At 33.8% G+C, this 26450-nt stretch overlaps 1 protein-coding gene across 1 annotated transcript in view; it reads right to left on the bottom strand.

Annotated features, from left to right (window-relative positions):
* The window catches only part of MUS81 (Restriction endonuclease, type II-like superfamily protein), a 96479-nt gene extending 81682 nt beyond the window's left edge, over positions 1–14797 (bottom strand). The window contains exons 1-6 of the mRNA XM_082915623.1: positions 14359–14797; positions 9357–9445; positions 9181–9259; positions 8991–9077; positions 8760–8885; positions 623–857 (exon numbers count right to left, since the gene is read on the bottom strand). Of these exons, the coding sequence (XP_082771749.1) occupies positions 623–857; positions 8760–8885; positions 8991–9077; positions 9181–9259; positions 9357–9445; positions 14359–14552 (810 nt within the window). The 5' untranslated portion in view covers positions 14553–14797. The remainder of the gene's footprint in view (positions 1–622; positions 858–8759; positions 8886–8990; positions 9078–9180; positions 9260–9356; positions 9446–14358) is intronic.
* Between the last annotated feature and the right edge of the window lie 11653 nt (positions 14798–26450).

Below are 26450 nucleotides of genomic sequence, written 5' to 3'. Positions count from 1 at the left end.
TACCACCACCACCATCACTACTACTATTACCACCGCGGCCACTACTACCATCACCTTCATTACCATTGTCATTATTGCCATAAACGCCACCATCATTTACCACCACCACCACCACCATGCCACTACCACTACCACCATCACCACCACCACTACCACTATTACTATCACTATCACTATCACCACCACTATGCCACTGCCACCATCACAATATAAAAATTAAAATATATAATTTAAAAATAATAATTTTTAAATTTGATTTTATAAATATCAAATATTTATTTTTAATTCAGCACTTAAATTTTTATCAAACAGCTTTTCAACTTAAAAATTCAGTATTCAATTTTCAATACTTAATTTTTAGTGTTCAATTTTCAGTTCTCAATTTTATCAAACAGCACATAAGCCTACACTTTTCCTTTCCTATCTCTCCACTTCTTGTCTATATCCAAATAAAAGAAATTTTTCAGGCCTCATGTTTCTCTTCCTTTTACTTCAGTTATATTCTTTATTTTCTATTTTCTTCTTTGAAATAAGGAAACAAACAGTGAGTAAACCTAACAATAGTGAAAATAAATAAATAATAATTAAAAAGATTGAAATCATATGTATACTGCAAGTATACCCTATCTAGAGACTCGAGCGGAACATCAATTAATTTCTTCTGCGAACTTGAATTAACAGATCCCAATGTCACTTCTTTAGCCATGTCAGCACGAGCAAATTCTAAATCTGAAATATTGCTTGCGTCCAGATTTGAAAGTCTCTCTGTAGTAGTCCAATTCTCAGTCAAATCAACCAGACCAGTTCTCAAGAGACATTCACGCGCTGCTTCCTTACCTTCTTCAGTCAACATGTATCTGCAGAATACACAAGTCACAGACACTAAGTTATATATAGTTGTACAATGCCACAAAACATAAATGAAGTCTCCAAGAGCCCAACCCACTAACTGTTCATAGGTAGAAGTGTATAATGTCAATGTAGTAGTGAATCATGTATCTATTACGACATCATCTAGTTGCAATCAATTAGGGGGAAAAATTATAAGTCGAAGCATTACTATATAGGCAAATTCCGAACTTGCAATAAATCATGATTCCCATCAGAACAGATTGTAAGATTTCTGAATGTTTTTTTGTATATTCAATTGTGTGTGTAATATAAGAATACATTGGTTTATATAAAAATCTAATCCAAGAACAAAAAAGAAAACACAAATTATTCACTCAATCCCCAATATATACAAAATATATATAGTACCATATACACATAAAATCTAATATATTCACACCCCCGCTTAAACTCAAGGTGTTTTAGCAAAAAACACTAAGAGTTTGCCAAGAAAAAACTGAAATCAAGCAGTGGTGAGTCTTGGTGAAGAAGTCAGCAAGTTGCAAAGCCGAAAAGACGAAAGGAAGTGAAATAGAGCCAAACTGCATATGCTGACGAACAAAGTAACAATCAATCTCAATATGCTTCATCCACTCATGGAAGACAGTGTTATGGGCAATCTGAATAGCACTGTGGTTGTTGCAATAGAGAGAGGTCTGAGAAGACTGAGGTACACCCAAATCAGATAGAAGACAACGAAGCCAAAATTATATTTACTTTATATAATTATATTTAAAGTTTATACAAGACAACAAATATATTTACATATATACACACACTATATTACATGGGGAAAAAAAACAAAATTATCATATAAAAGCAACATCCCATATGGTGAAGCTTGTTTCTAAATGCATGTCGCATTTATTATTTCCAAGAAAAATCCAAGAATTCATTACTTCATTATTTAGAGATTTTTTTCCAAGTCATTAGAGTATAAATATGTAATTTGATGGAGATAGTTATATAACCACCCATCAAGTCTCACCTTTTTTCCTATCACTTCCAAAATTTTCATTGCCATGGTGTTAACTCATATCCTCTTACATTTCAAGATGGGGTCAGATACATGCATCCTTTTGTTCCATTCGACTCTATCATGGACTATGTGCTCAATTAAATTAAATAAGTTCATATCTGTTTTTACTACCGCATCTCACATCAATTTAGGTCTCCTCTTCCCCTTAACATTTTCATTTATGGTGATCATATCACTCTTTCTTATTGTTGCATCTATAGGCTTCGTTGTACATAACCAAATCATCTTAGCATGTTCTCTCTCAACTTATCTTCAATTTGTGCTCTACTCATACCATTTCACAAATATATTCGTCTTAAATTCTACCCTTCCTAGTCTTACCACAAATCCATCTAAGCATTCTCATCTTAGCTACACTCATTTTATGAACGTGTTACTTCTTAGATTAGTTAATGCAACAGCACCAACAGACGAAAAGATAATTATAGGTGGAGATTTCAATGGTCATGTAGAAAAAGATAAGCAAGGGTACAAGAGGATACACGGTGGATCTAGTTTTGGTGGTCGGAATGAGGCTGAAGAGAACATTTTAGATTTTGCAATAGTATTGGATCTTATAGTAAATAATACTTTCTTTAAAAAGAGAAGGGGGGAAAAAACACTAATAACTTTTAAAAACTAAAGAGAAAATTTTAGATTTCGCAATAGTATTTGCTCTTATAATAACTAATACTTTCTTTGAAAAGAGAAAAAAAAACACTTAATAACTTTTAAAAAAGGACCGAATAAGAGTCAAATAAATTATTTTCTTATAGGAAAAACATATCACTTAATATGTAAAGAATGCAACATTAAAGGAAAAAATCAAGCCCAAAATAAATATTAGAAACCTACAAACTAGATGGTGGAATCTAAAAGATGAGAAATTAAAATTATTTAAGGATAAAATGATTAAAGAAGCAATGCGGATTTTGGAAGGTGATACTAATAACATGGGAAAAACAATAGCAGAATGCATTAAAATAATATCAAAAGATGTCCTTGAAGAGTCAAAGGAAATACCATATCTAAAGATACTTAGTGGTGAAATATTGAAATAAAAGTCGTAGCAAAAATGAATGTTAAAAAGTGGCAAAAGAATAAAAATGAAGAAAATTTTAAAAGATACAAATTGATTAATAAGGAGGTTAAAAAGGACAATTAGAGATGCTAAGTTAAAAGTCTATGATGATCTTTATACTAAATTAGATAATAAATATAGAGAAAAGAATATTTACCAACTTGCTAAATTGAGATTAAAAAATAAATAGATAAATAAATTGATGTGAGAGAGAGAGAGATATTAATTAGGTTAGTTTCAAATTATTTGAAAAAAGTGAGTTCAAATCCTTTCGGCTCTAGTTCACTGAACAAATTGAGATTGTTCAGTCTTCACTTTCGGACTTCTATGGCCAAACATGCTAATTAATCAATTGAACCAATTTGGTAGGACACCGCGCAACAAACTTTATTTGTTCGGCCGTTTTTCCAACCAAACAAACCAAATTTGTACAGTAGTGTGCCGCCATTTGTTCTAGTTCTCCGAACAATGCACATGATAAAAAAAACTGCAAAACAGGTCGTCGCGGGGGAGGCTGCGAAGTGATGATTACGGCGCCAGGGGGTTGTGAGGTGGTGACCATGGCAATGGGGCTGCGGAGTGGTGCTCAGAGGTGGCAACAGATGTAGTAGTTGAAGATGGAGGACTCAGGGTTTGAAAGATTTTGGGTGTAAGGAGAAAAGAGGAGGTTAGGGATGAAAGTATATGTGGAATAAAGAAGTGTGTAACGAGATGAAATAACATTTTTGAATTATTTAGGGATGTGTAATTAGAAAAATAGTGTCATGAGGTAAAATTGTTGTGTAAATAGAATTACCCTCAATGTTCTTAGAGAGCACTACTAATAGCCCCCACTTTTTATTTTGTACCCCCCACATTTCTTTGTTTTTTTTTATTACAATTTTCATCCCTAATCTCCCAAACGCAAACCAGCTCCAGCACACCCTCCCCGCCCAACACTAGAGACCTACCCCGGTCACTGTCGTTCCTCCTATAACCCAACCCCGTTGCCATTGTCCCTCCCACCCGTGACCACCACCCCTATCTCCTCCACAATGCAACAATCTCTCTCCTCCTCACATAACCAATTGTGATTTCCCTCCCCATCAAACTTTGCAACCAACGCCCTCCTTTGCAATCTACCCAGATCTACTTTGGCAATCTATGGCTGAACGACCACCATTTGTTCGGTGGCATCAACAAAAACCCTTTCACTCTGTGTAATATTTTCTATTGAAGCTCTCATGGACATCTTAGTTTTCAATTCTTCTTCCATCTGCTAAGCTACTTTAACCGCATTTGCCATGGTATAAAGTCGATTAGCAACTAGCCCCAAGAGATTTGTGAGTTTAACCCTTGTCGATACATCGAAATCATAACATCTTCATTCGATGGAAATTCCAATCTTGTAGTCAAACTATAGAATTTCCTGGTGTATTCCTCAACCAACATACTTCCTTGCACCAATTGTGTGAATTGTAAGTGGACACGTTTGTAGTTTACTGGTACAAAGTATCGAGTCATTGCAATCTTTATACCTACCCATGATCTAATGGCAACATAATGCATTTGTTGGTATTTTGCCCAAAACTCTAGTTGTTCCCTTCAATTTAACCCCCGCAAAGAAGAGTTTTCTCTCATCCCTCAAACGATACCACCTAAAGAAACTCTCTAGGCTATGCAACCAATCAAGGAATAATTCCGGATTGTTGTCCCCATTAGATCTCCAACTTCAAGCTTAGTGCTTCTATAAACATCAACTAATCTAGGATTTTCTTGATAGCGGGCTGGTGCTAGTTGTGGAAGAATTTGTTCAAAATTTCGTTGCTTGTTAGGGGATGAAGAAACATGGATATTTGAGGCACCACATTCTTGACCCGTGCTTTCTTCAATAGGCTTTTTGCCCAAGATAGTAGTTGACAACCTTTTCATTAATACTTTCATCTCCTCGAAAGTTGTAGTGATGGTACGTACGTCACTCTTTAACATTGAAGCATCACCCTTCAACATTGCAACATCTTCCTTGGTGGTAGCCCCGTAATCTTTTGAGGTGGCTTCGAACTTGGAATTCAATTCAGCATTTGTCACCATGGTATTCAATAAACAACTTTGTCCAAAAAAAAAAAATAGCAGTAGAGAATAAAGGTAGGATCCTGAAGCTCTAATACGAAAATCATGTAGGATGAGTACGGATTACTTTCCTGCAGATAGTGAGCCTGGATAAATATACTAGCAGCAACAACAACTGGTTTTATAAGGCTAGATTTTGTGGGATTTTGTGGTTGTAGAATGTATTAAAAATGCAAAAGTTTAAGGGTCTGTAAAAAGGGCAGGGTTTTGGGAATGAAAACACGAAGGGTTTAGAGGCTATTGGGTGGTTGTTGGAAGTGCTGTGAACAGTGACATGAATAGTAACCTTGCTAGATAAAAGAATGGAGAGAGAATGAGGTGATTCACCCTCACAAGGGTTAGGCCAATCGCACAAACACAATCTCAAATTTTCATAATATCAACTCTTCAATGAATCATTGAGATTATACATATTTATAGGCTAAAGACTCCTAATTCTACAAGGACTGGAACTCAAATTTAGAAACCAAATATTTGGCAACTACTAATATTCTAGACAAACTATGACTTCCAATTCTACTTCAATCATAATAGGAGACTTTAATGACTTCTAATTCTACTTCAATATCAAAATAGGAAACTTGAACTTTTAACCACTAAGATTATTTTAGATATAATAAAACACGTATATAATGACCCATTTAATAACTTGAACCAAAATAGGAAACCTATGTCCAGCAATATTGAGATTACCATAATACCCTTAGCTACTAAACACTACCACGGACACTTCTCTTTGGACCAAAAAGGCTTTGTGACGATCATAGGACCCTTTTTGTGTTGGCCTTCCAAAGCCTATCGTACTTGTTTAACCATGCGATAGATGTTGCATCATGTGAAGTCCCCAATTTTAGTAGAGATCAAGACCCAAAGGTATTCTTTAATTGGACAAGTAGCTTGGAGGCTTTCCTTAGTTGGAACCAATTGACCAATGAAAGGAAACTATTTTTTTACTGAAGCTAAACTGAAGAGTACAGCCAGAATTTGATGGACCAAATATAGCAAGAGCATCATGCCACTATCCAAACATGGGAAGATATAAAGTTCTCTACGAACCGTTATTTTGTTCCATTAAGCCACAAGCAAAAAGCCCACTTGCGGTTAATTTAGTTCACTCATGAAAACAAGTTTGTGCAAGAGTACACGAGGTTTTTCTACAATTTGGACACTATATCTAAATTTTCATTTATTGAAGACGTAATTATCTCCATGTATTGCCGAGGGTTAAATTAAATCCTCAGATTTCTGGTGGACTGCTAGCAGACTACTTTACAACAGATGCAGTAAAAGTAGCTCTTCAAATGCAGGAAAAAAATACAAAAAATGACTTCTGTGTGCGCTCTCATAGACACTGTTAAGAGAAGTGAAAGAACTTTTGTAAACCCCAAGCATGGAAAACTCCTTGACAGGTCTGATGGATAGTTTAATTGACATTGTTGGGACCGTTTCTTAATAGCTTAAGCTTTTGGGAAATCAGTGACCTACTATTAGCACCTTCTGCTTGAAGGCTGCATGGTTGGCATTGGCAACACCTTGCGCCAATGTCCAACCAAGGCCATGGCATGATGGTGGCATGCCAAGACAGCAAGGTGAAAAGTTGACGAAGTGCTGAGGCACCAGTACACAACCCTTGGCCAAAGTATGGGCAGCAATTGCACAGATGCAAGGCATTAACATGACCCGAATGTGGGCTGCAGCATACTTGGGGGTTGAAAGCAATCAATATGCAAGACTTGGTCTGGTGGCCAAGACAACCAAATTCGTGGCTGACTTGATGAGGCAAACAACATAGCAGTTATCAGCGGTTATGCATGTCTGTTGGCAACAGTTACCTATGTTGGGCAAAGACAAGACAAGCCTGGAAATTAGCAACCAAGGCTAGGAGATAGCAGCAGTTATTAGCAGTTAGTCCCAGAATTGTTCCTAAGTCCCTAGGCAGTTGGGGGTGTCAACTACTATGTCACTTGGCATGCTTTCCTTGTAATGCTGGTTGTATGTTTGTAATTGATTGTAAGCCTATTTAAGGCATCGCCATGGAACTCGAAAATAACTAAGTATTGTAAGAGTTTCCATAGGCACTCCTTTGTATTGTTGGTGCAATTAATAAAGGTTGGGGATTTTCCTGTAATCTCTTGCTGCCTACTCTCTTACTTGTTCTAACACTTTGTGTGGGTGTGTATTGATAATTGGCTGAGACTAAGTGCTGTAACTTAGTGCCATTACAGGCTGAAAATTTAAAACAGAAATTGACCCTATAACACCTACCATGGTATCAAAGCTTAAGTTTAGAGAGGTCGTGGGTTCAAATCTCTCCATTAGCATTTGGTATTCTGTCCCCATTTAGTTTTCCTCTGTTTGGCTGCTTGCTTGTCTCTCCACACGTAAGATGGGGTTGCATGTGAGGAAGGGTGTTGGATAAACTTAAAATACATTATTGGGCCCATTTCCTAATAGCTTAAGCTGTTGGAAAAATCGGTGACTTAACAAGGTCACCCCATACCATTCCTACTACTCAATATTCATACAAAGGAAACACTAGGCCCAAATGTTTTATTGCCAAGGGCTTGGACATCATGCTCTGGATTGTTCTTGACCTAAAATTAATGTGTCTATTAAGTCAATTGTTCTGGCAAAAAATGAAAGGGTAACAAAATCCGAGGATTCAAAGATTGATGTGCAAGTTTTTTTTTTTTTTTTTTTGGAAAAGCGACGAAGAGATATTGATGTGCAAGTTGTTGATCATGTTGACCCCAAGTACAATGATGATATCTTGGATTATGTGATTGGCACTATTCGATCTTGGTTGGCTTCTACTAACCAAGGCATAAAGGAACTCAAAAAACTTCAATGAGGAAAGATTTTTCATACAAGGTTGAGTTGTGATGATTAAGCGCACTCTTTGGTGATTAATACTATGAGTTGCACAAATGTTGTGTCCGAAGAAGCTATGAAGAAATTGAGTTTGAAAGTAGAGCCGCATCCAAACCTTATCACGTGGCATGGATCACCAATAACAAACTTAAGGTCAGTAAAGCAGTGCATTGTGACATTTAACATTGGCAAGCTCAAAGACGGTAATGTATGATACTCTACCTCTTACGCTTTGTCTTTGGGCCGTGTACAGATTTGGGACCATGATATCATACATATTGTACGTGCCAACACTTATTCTTTCATCGACGCCTCAATGAAGTACACCATCACTTGTGACTGTAATGTCAAACATTGTACGTGCCAACACTTGTTCTTTCATTGATGCCTCAATGAAGTACACCCCTTACAAGTTACAAGCCTAGGGTGAAACCCGTGGATCCATTGCATGGACTAAAGAAATTTTGGTCTCACAAATGTAATTGGTAGATTATTGTTAATAGTATTTAGTGAGATTTAAATATATAAATATTAGTAAAATATTTTGATTTTGTTTCCAAATAATATTAGGTCGGTTTCCTAATTTACTGAGGGTTATATGATCAATAAATTATAGATTTCTAAATGTATTATGGAGATTTGGCTTTATATTGTGACTGATTTAGGTTGTGGCATCTTTAATGCTTCTCTCTCTCTCTCCATTACACTACATCATACTGCTTATCAACATCAAGAAGTCAAAGGATAATCACAATAAGTGAAGAAAAGAGAGAAAAATTGCAAGCATACTTTGCAGGGCAACTAGACTTTACAACCAATCCTTTAGTGATTAACGTCTTCATGCAGCTCCATCCACTATACCAGTCCTTTGGTGAACTTCCAAATTGTCCAGGCTTTCCTTTTACCTTTTCTGGCCTAAGAACATCAAAGGCCAGTTTCAAAATAAACTCAAAACTCATTGATGAATAACAACTGGTAAAATTTAAAATAAATGGAAAATACTAACTAGAGTGAACATACATAATTGGAACCCGAGAAAGCCCACTTGCTTCAGCAGCATCAATCAGTTCCTGTTTACGCATAAAATCACTACCACTCGCAGTCCCCCTACAGTTTTAATAATACATATTCCTCAAGCAATCACTTCAAGTTACTAAATGAAATCAACTGAAAATTTATAATAAAACAAATTTAATAATTTGGTGTCTACCTGTAAAGAGAGAGCAATAGGGCGTAGGCTACAGAATTCTTTTGAGGTACATATCGTTTAGTTCCTTTAGATTTCTTCCCTAAAATATGAAACAAATAAAGATTGAAATAAAATTACTATAGGAAAATATTTTTAAAAAATCAAATTATGTAAGCCCCAAAAGAAATTCGAATTACCCTTTTTTGTTATATCCTCCTGTTCAGAAGCACCAGAATCAGTCCCAAAATATTCCTGCATGAGCCTCAAAATCCATTTCCCCACACCCCTACCACAAATATAACACAAACCATTGCAACAAGAAGACATTAATATTCCGTTATTTGGATTATGGAGCTACTTACACACAACTCTAATATAAAATAACCACATGGGATGCAATTTCTGTTGGCTAGCAAAAAAAAAAAGGCCAAGGAGAGGGGTAAGGGGAAGAGAAAAGAATTCCTGATAGACTATATTCCTAACCATATAGAATTGATGTGAATCTTCAAAGCATATTTATAATCTTATCTCAAAAATAAATAAATAAAATAAAATAAAATGAAGAAAGAAAGAAAGAGAAAGTGCACACTTCATCAAGTCTAATGTACATAATTTCAATGTTAGAGCAGAGAAGATTTGTAATTCTTGATTGTGCTTCATAAGTGTTTTATATAGTAACTACTAGAAAAAGAGAACGTGTTGCAAGTATCCTTCAACATTTGGGTACATTGCACTGACCTATTGTGACACCCCAAAGAATGCCACGGACTATAACTACATTAATATTCACCTTTGAATACCCTAAGCCCTGCCTTGTGTTATATGCCTAGGTAAGAAATCTAAGCCAAATTTTTGTAGGAAATTCATCTAATAATTGAATTCAAGAAGAAATTAAGTTCAAATTCATGTAATTTAAAAGAAATGAAGAAAAGAATAAAGGGTATGTTTGGTTTGCATTTGGGAGATGAGTTATAGAAAAAAAATTCTAAAAAATTGTTTGGTTTGAGTTTTTCTCAAAAAAATTTCTAAAATCACTTTCTCTCTCTTACACATCAATCAATCACTTTTTCTCTCTCCTCTCTCCTTCTCAATCACTTTTTCTCTCACACACATCTACTCAAATTCTCCCAAAATATCAAATCATCCCAAACTCCCAAAAAAACAACTCTCCCAAAATATACAATCAAACAAACCAAAAAAATTTCTAAACTCTCTTCCCAAAATTTTTTTCAAAAACAACTCTCCCAAAAACAAACCAAACAAGCCCAAAGAATTTGAATTAGATTGAAGAATCAAGAAATTAATTTGGAAATTTTAACATTTTGGGTTTGAATTTATTTACTTTTGATGAATTTGGGGTTCAGTTTAACATGCATCATTGATTTTCAAAGGTTTTGAAACTTTAATTTCATGTTTTGAAGAAAAAAGAAGAAAGTTTTGAAAATCATAACATTCATAGAAATTTTGAATTGAATCTTGAAGTTATATGAAGTTTTAATGCAAATGAGTTGAAGATTAATCACGTTTCCTTGTATAATGATAAATTTACATAATTCAGGATGGGTTTTGTATGAGTTTTGGTATGAATTGGAGTAGATGAAGCTTTGAACCAAGAAGAATTTTGCGAACAGCATAAAGTTTCCAAAATCGCACATGCGGCTATAAGCCCCGCACGTACAGCCAGCACCCCAAAATAGGGCTCTCAGTTCTGAAATAACCGCATGTGCGCCGACCCTTCCGCACTTGCGGCCAAGCCTTCAGCATGTGCGGAAAACAGAGTTTTTGAAATTTTGTTTCCTTTCAACCCTTTTGACCCTCCGAACATCGCAATGCATGTATTAAGTCTAATGAGAGTTGAACATAATCAAAAACCGACTTTAATTAAATGATTTAGAAAAGAGAAGTTAAGTTCAATTAACTACTTTTGCTTTATCAATGTTTATATATATGCATCATGTAGGTCAGACCGTCGGAAAGCATTACTGGAACCAAACTCACTGTGAGTAATATTATTGTAAAGTTTTGTTTCAAAATTAGTTTGGAAAAGTTAGATGATATGTCATGATTTGAGAAATCTTTATTTTGATTCTGAATGAATGAATATTCTGTATTTTGTTTAAAATTATCAATGGCATCCTTAGATAGTCCCAGTCATAGGGGGATAGTCTAAATATACCATGACTATATTTGATCTCCATCGCCACCGTAGTGTGGATTGTCTAATTGTTCCCGGGTTGATTATTCCATTAAGAGGCTCTAATGGATGTACCATGTATCATGCTTTGTTTATGAGATAATTATATGATATGTATGAATGCTCTTCCACATGCTATATGAAATGACCCTTTACTAATGAGTTTGGAATTCATTCATTACCACTTTACTTTAATGTTACTCATTGGGCTTGAGCTCACCCGCTTTCCCTATATATATGTAGGTGAGCAACATGAAGAGCAACCAGTTTGCATTTGAAGACCTTTACGGAAGCCTTTTTGGAGTTGTTGCTTACGCTAAGGCTTTTGTTTGCCTCCTTTAGGGAAAGTTTTGAAGAGTCAACACTTCGTGATTGCGTCTTGTGAATGTTTGTAATTAATTTAATTATGTAGGTGAAGTAATAATAAGTATATGATATTTCCGTGTTATTTATGCACTACTCAATGGGCAGGTTTAATTTCTGATTGCTTCCATCTCAGGCCCTATTACATTAAACATTTTGTGATTTGTCTAGACAAACCTTAGATAAACTATGATTGTTGACCGGTCACCTCTCTAACCTCTAAAGTTGGGTTGGGGTCATGACACTTTCCCTTTTTCCTTTACATAGAGGCCTTTCATCTCTCTGATGGTGGCTGAGAGATGGTGAAGAAGCAACGATAGTCACTCTATATGGTGCCGCTCCACTATCGACCTTGGTATCAACAATGCCATAAATGGAATTTATGAGATTTTAGTTTATTTGTTTTTAGTATCAAGGTTTCTGAGATTTGTGTTTTGTTGATTCCATGTTGAGATTTGTGACATTTGTAAGATTTATATTTGGTGTTATAGTTATGATGTTGATTCCATGTTGAGATTTGTGAGATTTGTAAGATTTATATTTGGTACTATAGTTATGAGATTTGCTTTTATTGATTTCATCTCTTCTCTCTCTCCTCTCCTTTGCATCCCATTTCTATGTATTTTGGCCCAAAATCAAAACCAACCGTTACTGATCGAAAATCCAGTGAAACGAACAGTCGGCTTCGAATGGTATGTGGGTCAATATCGGGTGATTTAGCAAGTCAGTTAGGGTGACGGGCTAACAGTGAATCCAACCCAACTCGACCTGTGAACACCCCTATCTGCTGTGTCCGTATCCCAAGTTTTTCAAAATCAGTGTCCCATGTCCATGTTTGTGCTTGTGTTCGTGTCCATGTTCGTGTTCGTGTCCATATCAGTGTTCATGTCTATGTCCATGCTTTTTAAATTTAAGACTTCTCAACTATTTGCAAATATCATCTTATCCATGAACCCATACATATGTCGTGTTTTTTTTGTTATCAGCACTAGGTGTTCGGATCAAAACCCAACTAATCCTTAGGGATGCACAAGCCCTCGGCAAGGAGTTTCCCGCAAGTACACTACGGTTAATTTTAAGGGTTTTTCCCCAGTCCGATGGCCCCAAGGAATTGTTAGCACCTAAGAGATTTCGATCCCTAAACCTTGGAGAGAGCACACCCCCTCAACTATAATGCATCACTTTCATCCACTCTTGCCCTTTCCAAGAGAGGTCAATTTGTACAGTTTTTATGGTTGGACGGTCAAAATGTATGCGTTCATAAATGAGGGGGTTTTGATGTAATTAACCCTTTTTAAAATTAAGCTTAAGTTTGTAGGTTCTTTAAAATGTGGGTTATAAGTTAAATATTTAACCAATTAAACCATTTAAGTAATTTATGTATTTCTTCAAATCAAATAATAGACATTTTTTACAGATGTACCCAGTTGTACCAATATCCTACTTTTTTTTACAACATACCAGTATCCATACCCATGCACGTGCCCATACACATGCTTCATAGGTAGATTTACATGAATAGACTAAGTTCTAATCACAATCACTAGATTACTTGAGCAGAACCAATTTCTTAGACATTTCCCTCTTTTGCTCGAAATTTACATAAGAAAGGGTGTTTCAAATGGTATGACCACTCAAACTAATACCAAACCAAGCCAAACTACACGTTGTGTTACTCAAGTAAGGTAGGCTACATGAATCCTTTTTCAATATTTAATAAATTCATATATGTTTTTTGCTACCACATCTCATGTCAATTTAGGTCTTTCCTTCCCCCTAGCATTTTCATTTATGGTGAACATACCACTCAAATTGATAAATTCATACTATAATCAATTAAAACATCTATATGTTTTCATACAAGAATTACTAAAACCAAAATGATCCTTTTAAATAAATAAATAAAAATTAAATAATATAAACCATTACAATTAATCTATACTTTAAATGTGTGTGTGTGTGTGTGCATTTAAAAAAAATATTGCAGAAATAAAGAAAAACACTTCTCATTGAGATCTATCAACGGGAATTCTAATATACACACCCCTTGAAAGGGGTGTACCACATGCACCCCTAGTTATGCCACTTTCTTCATTAGTTATGACAAATTTTTTTCATTAGTTATGACAAATTTTCTTCTTTAGTTATGACAAAATTTTAGTTATGACTTCTGAGATCTTAGTTATCATGTTGTGTGTAGTTATGACAATTTTTTTTTAATTATGACTCAAAAAGTATGAAATTGTGCTATTTTATTCTTTAGTTATAAGGTGCATAGGTGTGTATCATAGTGTTTCCCTCTATCAACACAATCTTCTCACTGCACTACCTATCTATCTCTCGTTGTGCCTCGCACCCAAGCAACAATTTATCCATCTGCCGCTTCGGTTCTTGATGTCCTCAACTAAATCAAATTTACTAGATTAGCATCAGCTAAAAAAATTCAATTGTTATTGTTCTTAGTACCCAAATAAAAGTAAATCAAAGCCATACATTTTCCCAATTTTTTTCTCTTTACACTACACGCCCGCAACACACCTCAATGCAGCATAGAAAAGATAACCCATTTTCCACAATAATAATAATAATAATAATAATAATAAATAAATAAATTTAAACTTTTTTTTGGATGGTTCACTTACTTGATTTGGGAGAAGTCTTTGAGGGTTCTAATGGGGCTCTTGGAGTTGCACACATTGGAGTATGCTTTGTGAAGAGTCATCTCGATGTTCTCCAAAATCCCTTTAGGTCTCTCCGCCATTTCTTGCCTCTTCTTCCACATGAACTCCGCCAAATTATCGTTCTCGGGGCACACCACTCGCCTCTGCTTCTCCATTTATCATTGATTGAATCGCACAACTTTCAGAGAGTTTTACCAATCGATTGCGAAAAGACGAAGCTTTGAGTCAAGATTGATGCCCTTGGATCGGAGTATTTCGGGTGGTTTGTCAAAGCCCAGCAAAACTGCAAAACCGCGCCAGGGCGTGTTCGAATTGTTTTGAAATTGTAACCCGTGGGTGACGTTTGATTTTATACTTCTCATTTTTTCTGAATTGGGGATGAGGAGTTAAATAAGTATATTTTTTTTTAACAATGTCAACTAGTTTAAAATTTTGTAATTTAAATGGCTTAAATTATTTAAAATGATGTCGTTTTGAGTGTAAATGTGTGTAAAACGATGTCGTTTTGACAGATTTGAACCTTTTGAGCTACTAAATATTTTCCTTTTTTTTTTGATAAAGAGTGTTTAGAATGATTTTTTTTTTTTAAAAAAAAAAAAAAAAAGAGAATGATTTAAATAAATATATTTTTTGATTTTGAAAAAATGAGTATTTAGAATAATTTAAATAAATATTTTTTTTTTGACTTTTTATTAAAAAAATATACAGAAAAAAAGGTGTTTAAAATAATCTCAATAAGTATAATTTTTAAACTGCTTACGAAAAAAAAAATAAATAAATAAAGTAGAAAAGTTAGTTTATGTCAAATAGTGTCCATTTAATTTCATTAATTTTAAATTCAAAAAATATATATTTTTCTATGCTATCTACCTTCTATACTTAAATGGAATCCTTTTTTTTTATACCTTCTATACTTAAATGGAATCCTTTTTTTTAGTAGAAAAGTTTGTTTATGTCAGATAGTGTTCATTTAATTTTATTAATTTTAAATTCAAAAAAAAATTATTTTTCTATGTTATCTACCTTCTATACTTAAATGGAATCCTTTTTTTTATCTCTCGATCGTGGGTCAAATTGTTTATTGAGAAATAAAGGAAAATGATTTGATTCTGCCTAATACAACTAAAACGACATGGGTCACATTGATTTATTTTGGGATAATTAGTAGGAAAATCAGAAGTGTTTGATATTATGATTTTACACTTAAAATTAAATATATTAAATGATAATTAATTAAGTCTGTTTGATAATCACAATTGATATCACTTAAAAATTTAAATATATTTTAAAATGTAGATTAAAATTTAAGAAAAATTTAAGCCATATGAAACTTACTTAATTTTGACTAAATCTATAAATATCAAACATAAGCATCACTACCGCTATCACCACCACTATCGCTATTACCATGCCACCACCACCACCATCATGCCACCGCCACTACCAGCGCCATCACTATCTCTAGCACCACCATCACCACCATGTCATTGCTACCACTACCACTACCACAACTACTGCCGTTGCTGCCATCATCACCACAACAACAACAACCATTACACCATAGTCGCTATGGCCACTACTACCATCGTTACTATTTCCGCTACTACTACCATTGTCACGACCCAACCCGTCCCTATAGGCTGGAGTGGTAATCAGCCAATAATCTTTGATTACCAAAGGTCTACCTTAACAAAACCACAAAGGACTAATATATATATATATATATATATAGGTCTAAATAGCAGAACTTCCATTAGTTAATCATAAGTTCAAGAGTAGTGCATAAGTAATATGAAAGAACACACATATCTTTATTGCTTATTCCCTGTATAATTTACATCATTTACATATACAAAGAACAAAAGTGTAGCATAACATCCTTAAGTACAGAACTTGCTTATACATAAAACTCACTTCTCAAAAGCTTTCTCCCAAAAGGATAAAAGATAACAAAAAGAAAAAAAGATAAACAAAGAAAACTCCATATTAAAGTCCATGTTCACTAATGGTGCTCCTCCTTTTGATCACCTACATATATATATATTTATATATATATATATATAAAGAATAAGCCAAGCCTAGTGAATAATATTATGGTAAGGTGGTAATGAATGAATTCCAAGCTTATAACAAAGGTTCAATTCACATTACATTCATACATTACATTCCATAAGTAAGCATGATATATGGTAAATCCATTAGAACTACTTAATGGAATAACCGGCCCAGGTACTAGTTAAACAACGCCACATCATCAGGTGGCTAAAAGATCTCAAATAGGTCATGGACCATGTTGCTGTCCCCCATGACTTAAGACTAATCTAAAGATGCCATTGATAACTTTAAGTAAAATAAAGGACATTCATCCATTCAGTGATAAAATGGGAATTTCATAAATCATGGCATATCAATAGACTTAAAACAATTTTAACATAACATTACAATAATACTACTCACAAATGGCTCGTGCTCGGTAGAATCCCTTAATGACCTGATCTACGCAACAAAATACGAATGCCGATGAAATAAAAGCATAATAGTCGAACTAATTTTACTCTGGTTTCTCTTTTGTAACTTATCTCGATTTAGATTGGTTTCTAAGTGTATTTCAACATTTAATAAGGTTCAAAACACGTATAAGGGTGTCCAAGGGTCGAAGAAAATGAAATAGGCAAAACCTTGCAAACCGCACGTGCAGTGGAACAGAGCCACACGTGCAATTAAAATAGTGATGAATTGATTTCTAGGTTGGTTGGCCACACGTGCGGGGACCATTTCCGCACGTGCAATGCTTCCTGCTGCATGCGCGGGAGAAGAACTCAATCACGGGGCTGGGCTGTTCTTCGCTGTTCTCAAGGTTCTCAACTCAATTTTCACACTTCCATAGTCCCAAACATGATTCCTAACATCCTAATATGTGTATATATATATATATATAATGTAAAACCCATAAAAACTCATGAATATACATTGATTTAGGCAATGTTTTAAAAACCGGACCGGTGAACGAACCGGAAAAGGCATCGGGTGGACGGGTCACTGGTTCAACCGTCGGGTTGAACCGGAATCGAACCGTGACGTAATAAATATATTAAAATTATATTTAAATAAAAATATAAGTAATAAAATTATAAATTAAAAATATTAAATTATCTTAAATATTTGTCCTAATATTTTTTTTACTGAAAAATATAATAATATATTTTAAAATATTATTAATTTTAATTTTGGAAGATGAAATCAAATATTTAATATTCCCTCCATATGATTTTAATTCAAATAATTTAATTGAAAGGAAAGCAAAAATTTTGGAGGGATATCAAAATTTCAATATTCCCTCCAATACATTTGATTGAATCCCACATGGATTTTTGAGTTTTTTTGAAAGAGTTTTTTTCTTATAAATAAGTGAAGACTTTCACAATAATTTCATCAAGCTCTTAATGGGATTCCTCACAAGAGGAGACCCTTGAAAAAGAGTTTCAAATTAAAATTTTCTTATATTCTTACATTTTATATATATATATATATATATATATAAAATAAGAAAGAAAGAGAAAAGAAAGAAAAAAAAGAATTTGAAACCGGTCCGGTTCGATCAACCCGTGACCGGTTCACCGGTTTAACCGGTGGGTTCACCGGTTTTCAATAAATAGGCCGGTTTTTACAACTGGCCGATTTAAGGGGGCTGATCGGACCGGAACCCCATCCGGTCACCGGTTGAACCGGCTGGTCCGGTCCGGTTTTTAAAACCATGGATTTAGGGATTAAACAAATAAAAGGTGAATTGAATCTAAGTCCCAAATCTTTTCAAAATTTTCTTTTGTTCTTGTACTTTCAATCACTCAAATCAAGTTCCAAGGCTTCCTAAGCTCAAATAAATGATGTAGGTTCATATTATATCTATTAGATAGTTCAAATCTATCATAAAACCAATTCAAAACTTAAGTTTTCAATGAATTCTTCAATCCTTTTTCTTATTTTCAAACTTTCCTATTTTCCTTTCACTTCAATCATTCCAAACTTGTTTCTAATGAATTTGTAGCTAGTTGTTGACATGAAATTATGGAAGAGGATTGAGTTTCTTACCTTTTGATGATTTTCTTGAGATTTCTAGGCTTGAATTCCAATGTTTCTTTGAATTTCCTTCTTTTCTCTTTCTTTTTCTCCTTGTCCTTCCTCTTAGCTCAAGATGTAACAACCCAGATTTTTAATTATTCTGTAGAATTTATACTAATATTATTTAATCTTAGTTCGAAAAATATATAATTTATTATATATTATTATGTGTAATATTGTAAAATAATATAATTATTAAAAGTTTAGGAGTCCAAGTATAAATAAATAATAATAATAATGGGTGTGATAGTAAATTAAATAATTAATTTTCTGTTAGTATAAGATAAAGTGTAATTTAATTAAATATCTATTAAGGATAAGAATAAATCTTTATAATTATTATAGAATCTGCCACATATGCTCTCTCCCTCTTATAAATGGGAGGCGTGTCACACCTGGAGAAGGAAAGGAAAGAAGAAAGGAGAAGAAAGAAAAAAGAAAGGAAAAAGAAAAAAAGGAAAGGAAAGAAGAAAGAAAAGAAAGGAAAAAAATAGTGGAAGTCGAAAGGGTCTTTAATAGTGGAAAGAAAGAGTAAGGTATTAAAGATAAGGTGAGTTATATTATATCTTGAGTCACCAAAATATATTATATGTATGTTTTGACTTACCATTATTTATTTTATATAAGCTATGTTTTATAAATTATTATAAACTATATTAATGTTTCAGTTACGTGGTTTAACTTCTGAACCCTATTTGCTAAAAAGAAACCCATGGATATATTTGTTTTACTTTTAAAGAATATTTGACTATGACCTTATAAACAATTATGTTTTGTAAGTACCACCATGGGAGTCCCATGCCTTAGGGGACTTAAATAACCATCGGTCTCTTTTTGACCACTTTGTGATCCTCTGTTTGTCATGGATCTATTGACGTCTGTTCTGTACGGAGCAAAGTGCTGTACGGAGCAAAGTGCTACACTATTGTGGGAGCCACCTCTAGAATCCGTACGAGCCACCTCTTGAATCTGTACCTCTGTTCTGACTGTCACTTCTATAACCTCTATTTTGTTATGTTCTGTACCGTGGTTATGCTCATTTACTTTCATAATTTCTGTATTTCAGTTTTCCTACTTAAAGGATTTGTTTACCAATGATTTATTTACCAAACTGAGTTAAGTAAATGTTTTAGCTACATAACTATCCATGGTTATTTCGTGTCCCATATACTCTTGGTATAATATTTCTCACTCTACCATGTGCTTATAGTTGTTTACCAATTTTCAGGAAATAGCTTTTGGAAAGTCTTAGATGCGGGGCTGCAGAATAGACACACACAACATTTTTATGATATGTTTATATGTAAATATCGGCCTTTTGACCAATACATTTTGTAATAAAAAATAGAAGCTCCAATGATTATTTTGGTACCCTCATTTAAATATTTCTTCCGCTCGCGTTTATTTATTTGTTCAAGAATTGGCCGTAGGTAACTTCAGTTACTAGCCATCACGATGCTTAACCCTTGGGTACGGGGAGCGGGTCGTAACACAAGAACTCTAACCTTCTCCATCTTTCTCTAACTTTCTAACTTAAGATCTAATTAGGTTAGTTTACTAATTACCTCATTTGGCTGATTAATTAGGCTTAGTTCTTGTCACGCCCCGTATTTCATTATTCGGATAACATTACCAAAATCCATTAATTAAGTTCATTTACAATAGATAATTCATCCTTGGATGAAATGATGAATAATTAAGTGTATAAGTTCCCTCTCGTGATACAACAATGACATTTACATACGAATAAAAGAAATGCCCTAAGGCTTACAATAAAAGAGATAACACTACTCTTTACAAAAAGATAACACTCTGCCAAACAAACAAATGAAATAGTACAATCCATCACTACATTACACTTATGAAATGGTAAAACCCGTTGTTTGATCTTCAAATCCGAAAAACATTCCCTGTACACATGTACAGGCAGGGGGTGAGCAACTACTAGCTCACCAAACAATCTCATATTATAACATTAGAAGATATGCGGGTACAAAGATACTCATGCATATATGTAAAATTATATCATGTCAAGCCATATGATTCTATTACATAATCTCTTAAATCCAAATTATTTAATTAACCACAATCAGTTAACTTTAATCAATAAACATACTTCAATAGCAACATGACATCCTTTTCAATTCATTCAATTATCTCATTATCAATTGAATAAAAAATTAAACTATTCATAATGACATCTAACAAAGCATCAAATATATTTTATACAGTCTTATGAGATGAATGCATATGTCATGTCGTGCTCAAAATATTTTTCTCATCCTTTGAAAATCTTATGCACAATGCCAATTTGAAAACACATTAATCCAACAATTTCAATAAAATTCCAATATGGTAAATACGACTCAGGTAATCCCTAGGCCGGTGTCTACAAGTAGGCATATCAAGCACTACCAAATCCCCACTTTACCGGTCTCTCACCGGAAGGGCAATGGTACTTCCTCCGCGCGTGTTTTTGGACTTTCACCATGAACACTCAGACCAACTTAAACCAATATCAAACTACACCCCCTATCCGGACTTACTGACGTATTTACCCAAAACAAATCCAAATGATCTTGTTTCACAAAAACAATTCCTTTCTCAAACAATAGTTTCCAATTGCAATTCGAAATCCATGATAACAATGAAATGAAATGGCAATGCAATATGTAACAATGCATTAGAATAGTTCCAATTTCAATTCCACCACACAATACTCCATTGTAATCAATTTCCATATCTCTATCAATATAATACCATGATACAATAGCAAGAGATAATATAATAATGTCAATATTCATGTATTTACCACATGTAAATCAACAACATCCAACTTAGTCTTTTCAAGACAATTCAACAGCATTCTTTATACACAACAAAACTTCCAAAATCAAACATTTTCTTATCTTTCCAAGAATCTCATTTAAACACCAACATGGTAATCCTATACCGTTACCAAAACCAAAACTTCTAAATAATAGGTTCATCAATAGCAATAACATATGACACCAAAGCAGGTTCAAGATTTCATCAATTTCTAACTCACATACTTTATCAATGAAATATAATTACAATCTTTCTAAAACTCATCCTCATCCCAAATATTAAATAAAATCAAATTCTCATTTTCTCATGCAACTGAAATATCGGGATCTTTAAGTTCAATCATAATTTTCACTAAGCATAAGTGAATATTCCAACACTTAATCAATTATATCAAAATCTCCTCTTGACTATAATTATAAAATATAAAATGAGTGTTCACTTTCCAATTATCTATATTAACCCCATCAAATTAAACCAATGGAAAATAAATAAATAAAAGTTTTAATAACTCATTTTTATTTTAATCCAATTCATCCATTTGCTCCAAACGAGCTAAAATCACATTCTTTTCTTTTCTTTTCTTTTCAAAGACCGCCAAAACCGTTCAAATATCTCATAAAAATTTTGAAGTATGAAATTATTATTATAACATTACTCAACTAGTGTAACTTACCATACCACATCAACTTAATCTTGCTTATTTCTCCAAATCTCGTACTTGGTCAACTTCGTCACTTTTAATCTCATAATATTAAAGTTATGAATTAAACCCAATAACACCTCTTTAATTACGAAGGATTTAAAATATTAACCAAACTAATTTAATTTATCAAATTAGTAAGTCCATTATTTTCACCATCTTCCAAATTAATAACGCCCAACTTAACCTCACATGTCTCATCTCTCAAATACACCCACATTTCATCCCTAGCCAATTTTCCCTAAATCTCTACAAATAACAATTTCACAAATTTTTCTAAAATTACCTAATCAACATGATATTTACCTCAAAAATTATAAAATATGCCCAAGAGTAACATTTTCAAGGTTATGAGTTCGAAAGTCTACATTACACATTTTTTTTTTCATTTTCACAAAAATGAACACAACTTAATAATCAACATATCACCTTCCATAAAATATCATGAATATAACACCTTTTAGATTTTTTTTTTTGATCCCAAAACAACTCTATATTCCCAACTTAACAATTTACACAATATTCCTCAATATCAATTTATTTTTCTCAAAAATAAATTCCAAAAGCAAAGATGAAAAATATTTCAAATATATATTTCTCAAAATAAATTTTCCATACCACCCATACAACTATGAAAATTTAATTTCGGATTTTAGCAAAAATTATCAACACAAGATGATTTTTCCAAATCAAGTTCAAGATATCAACATTCTTAACATTTCAACATGATTTTCTTCCAAAAATTAACCAAACAAAAATCTAAAAAATATATATGTGTAATACCTCCTATAATGATTTATTTTCTCAAAATATCCTTAACATAGCTTTAATGTAATAATATAAAGAAAGTCCCTACCTCAAATATGAAGAAAAGAAAATCCGAAAATGCAAACATCGCCCGATCATGAATTCGAGACCACCATGGCGAAGATCACGATGAGCTCTCCAACTTTCATTTACAAAACTTTTGCAAAATCTCACTCTAAGGACTCCCATTTAAAACTCAAAGTTGAGCAACAATGGAGAACAAAACAGAGACAGAGACAGAGAGAGAGAGAGAGAGAGAGAGAGAGACACTGAGCTCTCTGCTCCACAAAAGAAAACCAAAGATGAAAAAGGAAGAGAAGGGAGAGGCATGGAGGACAACCCCACGTTGGTTTGGTTTCCCCAAAATTTGGTTTTCCAAAAATATTTAATTTTTGTAATAATACCTCAAAATTTTATAATATAAATTATAAAATGATATAATTTTTCTCACCACAAAATATAACATTTTTGTACACCACAAAATATAATATTGTGCTCACCACGAAATATACACCCATTTTATTCACTATAAAAATATATAATTTTCACCATATGGTATACACCATAAAATCAACTATTGAATATTTATTATAATTACCAATCACATAATTAAAAAGGACCAAACAGTTAAACATGAGTAATTAAACAAACTCAAATTAAATCAAATCTGAATCATGGGTCGCATCCATAAGTCAAACATGGTCTAGTTATATACCAAAATAGACCCAACAAATTTATCTCAAATCATAGTCCAAACACCCAAAACTCAAATTTCAAATTCTGTTATAAATTAAACTAAACACCAATTAGTCTGCAAATTCACATAAAATAAATGTACACCATTAAATTCCAAAATTTTTATCCAACATGCTAGACTCTTATAAGAACAACATAATAAAAATTTCATAATTTCTGAGATTGGAAATTATATATATATTTTTTAAAAATTTATTTCAAAAATAGAACCATTTTCACACATAACTTTTCACAACACTCCAATCTAATTATTACTCAATTAATTTATGCATTGACTATTTAAAAAAAATATTTTGGGTTATCACAGTTCTAATTAATCTTACTTAAGTTTTAATCTTGGTTAGCCTAATTAACCTTACTTAGGCTTAAGCTAATCTTAATTAGTTTTTGGTAATCCTACTTAATTTATGATTAAGTACTCATTAGTCTTTACTTATTAGACTAAGTTCTTTAAGGTCCTCACTTAAGGCTTTCTAAATTATCTAGGCATTCAAAAATTCACTTCAAGTAAATTCCCTAACTCCTTTTTCCTGCCTAGTTTTTCATCCTTGATTTCTGTAAATCATAAAGCATAATAACGCAGCGGATAAAATCCAAAATCATACCTTTTAGAGAAGAATCTCATGGGTAAATCACGTGCTTCCTGAATCTGATCAGTCAACCCAGCAATGGAGTGATATTACAATAGTGAATATCACCTACATAAATCACAGTGCAAAATGGTTTGATCGTTATTTAATGGGAGAGAGTCAGAGAGAGAGTTTGGGAAAAAGGTTATGGGTAAAAACCACATAACGTATATCTGATATACGTATCTGATTTAATATATTAGATTAACCATATAATCTGATATATAACCAATATCTATCTATCCATATATCCATATCTATTGATATGATAGATATAGATATCCTGAATGGTTATCCAAATAAGTTTTGAATTCAAATTCAAACATACATGGATAAGGTTCAAAAGGTTCAGGTTCAAAGGGTCATGCCACATGGGCGCCCAATTTCTAACATCTCCCACTCGGACATGAGTTGGCATGACACTGCCACATCTCTATCTCAATCTCCCAAAAAATAAACAATCTCATACTAGCCACTGCACCGTGCGACTGCTGAGAACACCTGCATGTGGGAGCTCTATACTAGAAACTCAAAATGAGCCAGCATAGAGACATCAACCCAAAAAGAACAGAAATAGTGTCTCATATACCCCAGACCCATCTAATTACACCGGTCCAAAAAACATCTCTAATCCCTCAAAAAGAGCATGTTTAACCCTCTCAATTCTTGCAATATATTTACACTCAATTCGCCTCTCATACAGAGCGATGTGAGTTGCCGGCAGTGAATATACAACAGTGGTGTAATACTAGATGATCTTCCCTTTGCCCTCATGCCATTTAGTTTAGGATTGACCGCTTTCCCAGTGATGTCCCTTACGGCCGAATCATACATGACCGCAGGCAACATACCAAAGTAGCAGAACATCAACCCCTTACCTTATGACATAGTCAAAAGTCACAAAAGGGTACATAAATGAAAGTCATATCAATAATGACACGTAAGACTCACACGGTGAGGAAACAGGGATCCATTCTCTCACCTCATTACTCGGTCGCCAAGCACATATAGTATGAATACATGCTACGGTGGAGTAACTCTTCCAAAAGAGTGACGTCATACTCGATACACCGTACAGATATTAGTCTAGTCGCTTTCTAGCGCCTAACCCGAATTCTCTATTTGCTCGCCTTCAAGGCGCCAAATGAGATCTCGCATCTGGCTAATCATAACAGGCACAACATGGAAAGTGGGTACTAATGTCCATGTTTGATCCTTAACACAACCTCATCTTGGTTGTAACCAAGGCGACATATATAGTGGATTATTTAAGCCTCTCTTGGCTCCAAATAAAAATAAATCACTAGTCTCATCCTTGCTCGCTCCCAAGCACCAAGGGCGATTGCTCGTGTGAGTGAGCCAATCTTGCCTACTGACATCATCATCTGCTAATCATTATGACACAAACCATGATAGTGTCAACATCCCATCATCTCAAAATAAGTGATCGATTTAAAAAAAAAATAAAATAAATGACCACAGCTTGCGCAATTATAGATTCCAAACATAAGCCTTATCAGCACCTCTTGCAATAAGTATATACAACGGAATCCACCATGTGCGCCTCACATGAAGTGATTTAAGATCACAATTCTAGCGCAATAACCTCTTTAAAGATATTTTGGTGACCAATTTGCGTTCATTCTTAATGCGCCTAACTAACGCAGATGCGCCCAACTAGCGCATTGAATCTTACAAGGAGCAAATTAATATGCTACTAGTAAAGCATTTTATCCACAGTCTAATGAGCAAGGTCAATGTCTAAACAACTCAGTTGACCATTTACCAAAGATAACACTTATCATGCCGAATACGCCCACATAGCGTACTTTAGGCTCCCACAACAAAGAAAAAATCAAGGAATATAGGTCATCTGTTTCTCCCAAAGACAATCTGAGGATTCACTCAATAGCTAAGGCTCTGGCTTTTACCGATAGGTAAGTCAATGGGTTTGCAATTTTGCATCTAGAATCATTCTAGGATATTCCTTATATAAGTCATCGAAGACAAAATAGGAATTCTCCCAAAACAATCCCTAAGGATCGTACATCCGAGCATATAAATTACATCACCCATGTTCATCATATCTAAAACAGAGGACTGCCCACCCTAGGTGGCGACAACCCTATAAATTCCTGGCTCATAATGACTAAGTAAGGAAAAGCTTCTTTTGGACCATTGATCATGCCTCAGTGGTCTTCATCGATCATCGT

The sequence above is a fragment of the Camellia sinensis genome, chromosome 2 (genome assembly GCF_055761805.1).
Source record: "Camellia sinensis isolate YWXY chromosome 2, ASM5576180v1, whole genome shotgun sequence".
Classification (NCBI taxonomy): Eukaryota; Viridiplantae; Streptophyta; class Magnoliopsida; order Ericales; family Theaceae; genus Camellia; species Camellia sinensis.
Note: the sequence above shows the minus strand (reverse complement) of the source record. Positions and strands in the feature narration are given on the sequence as shown.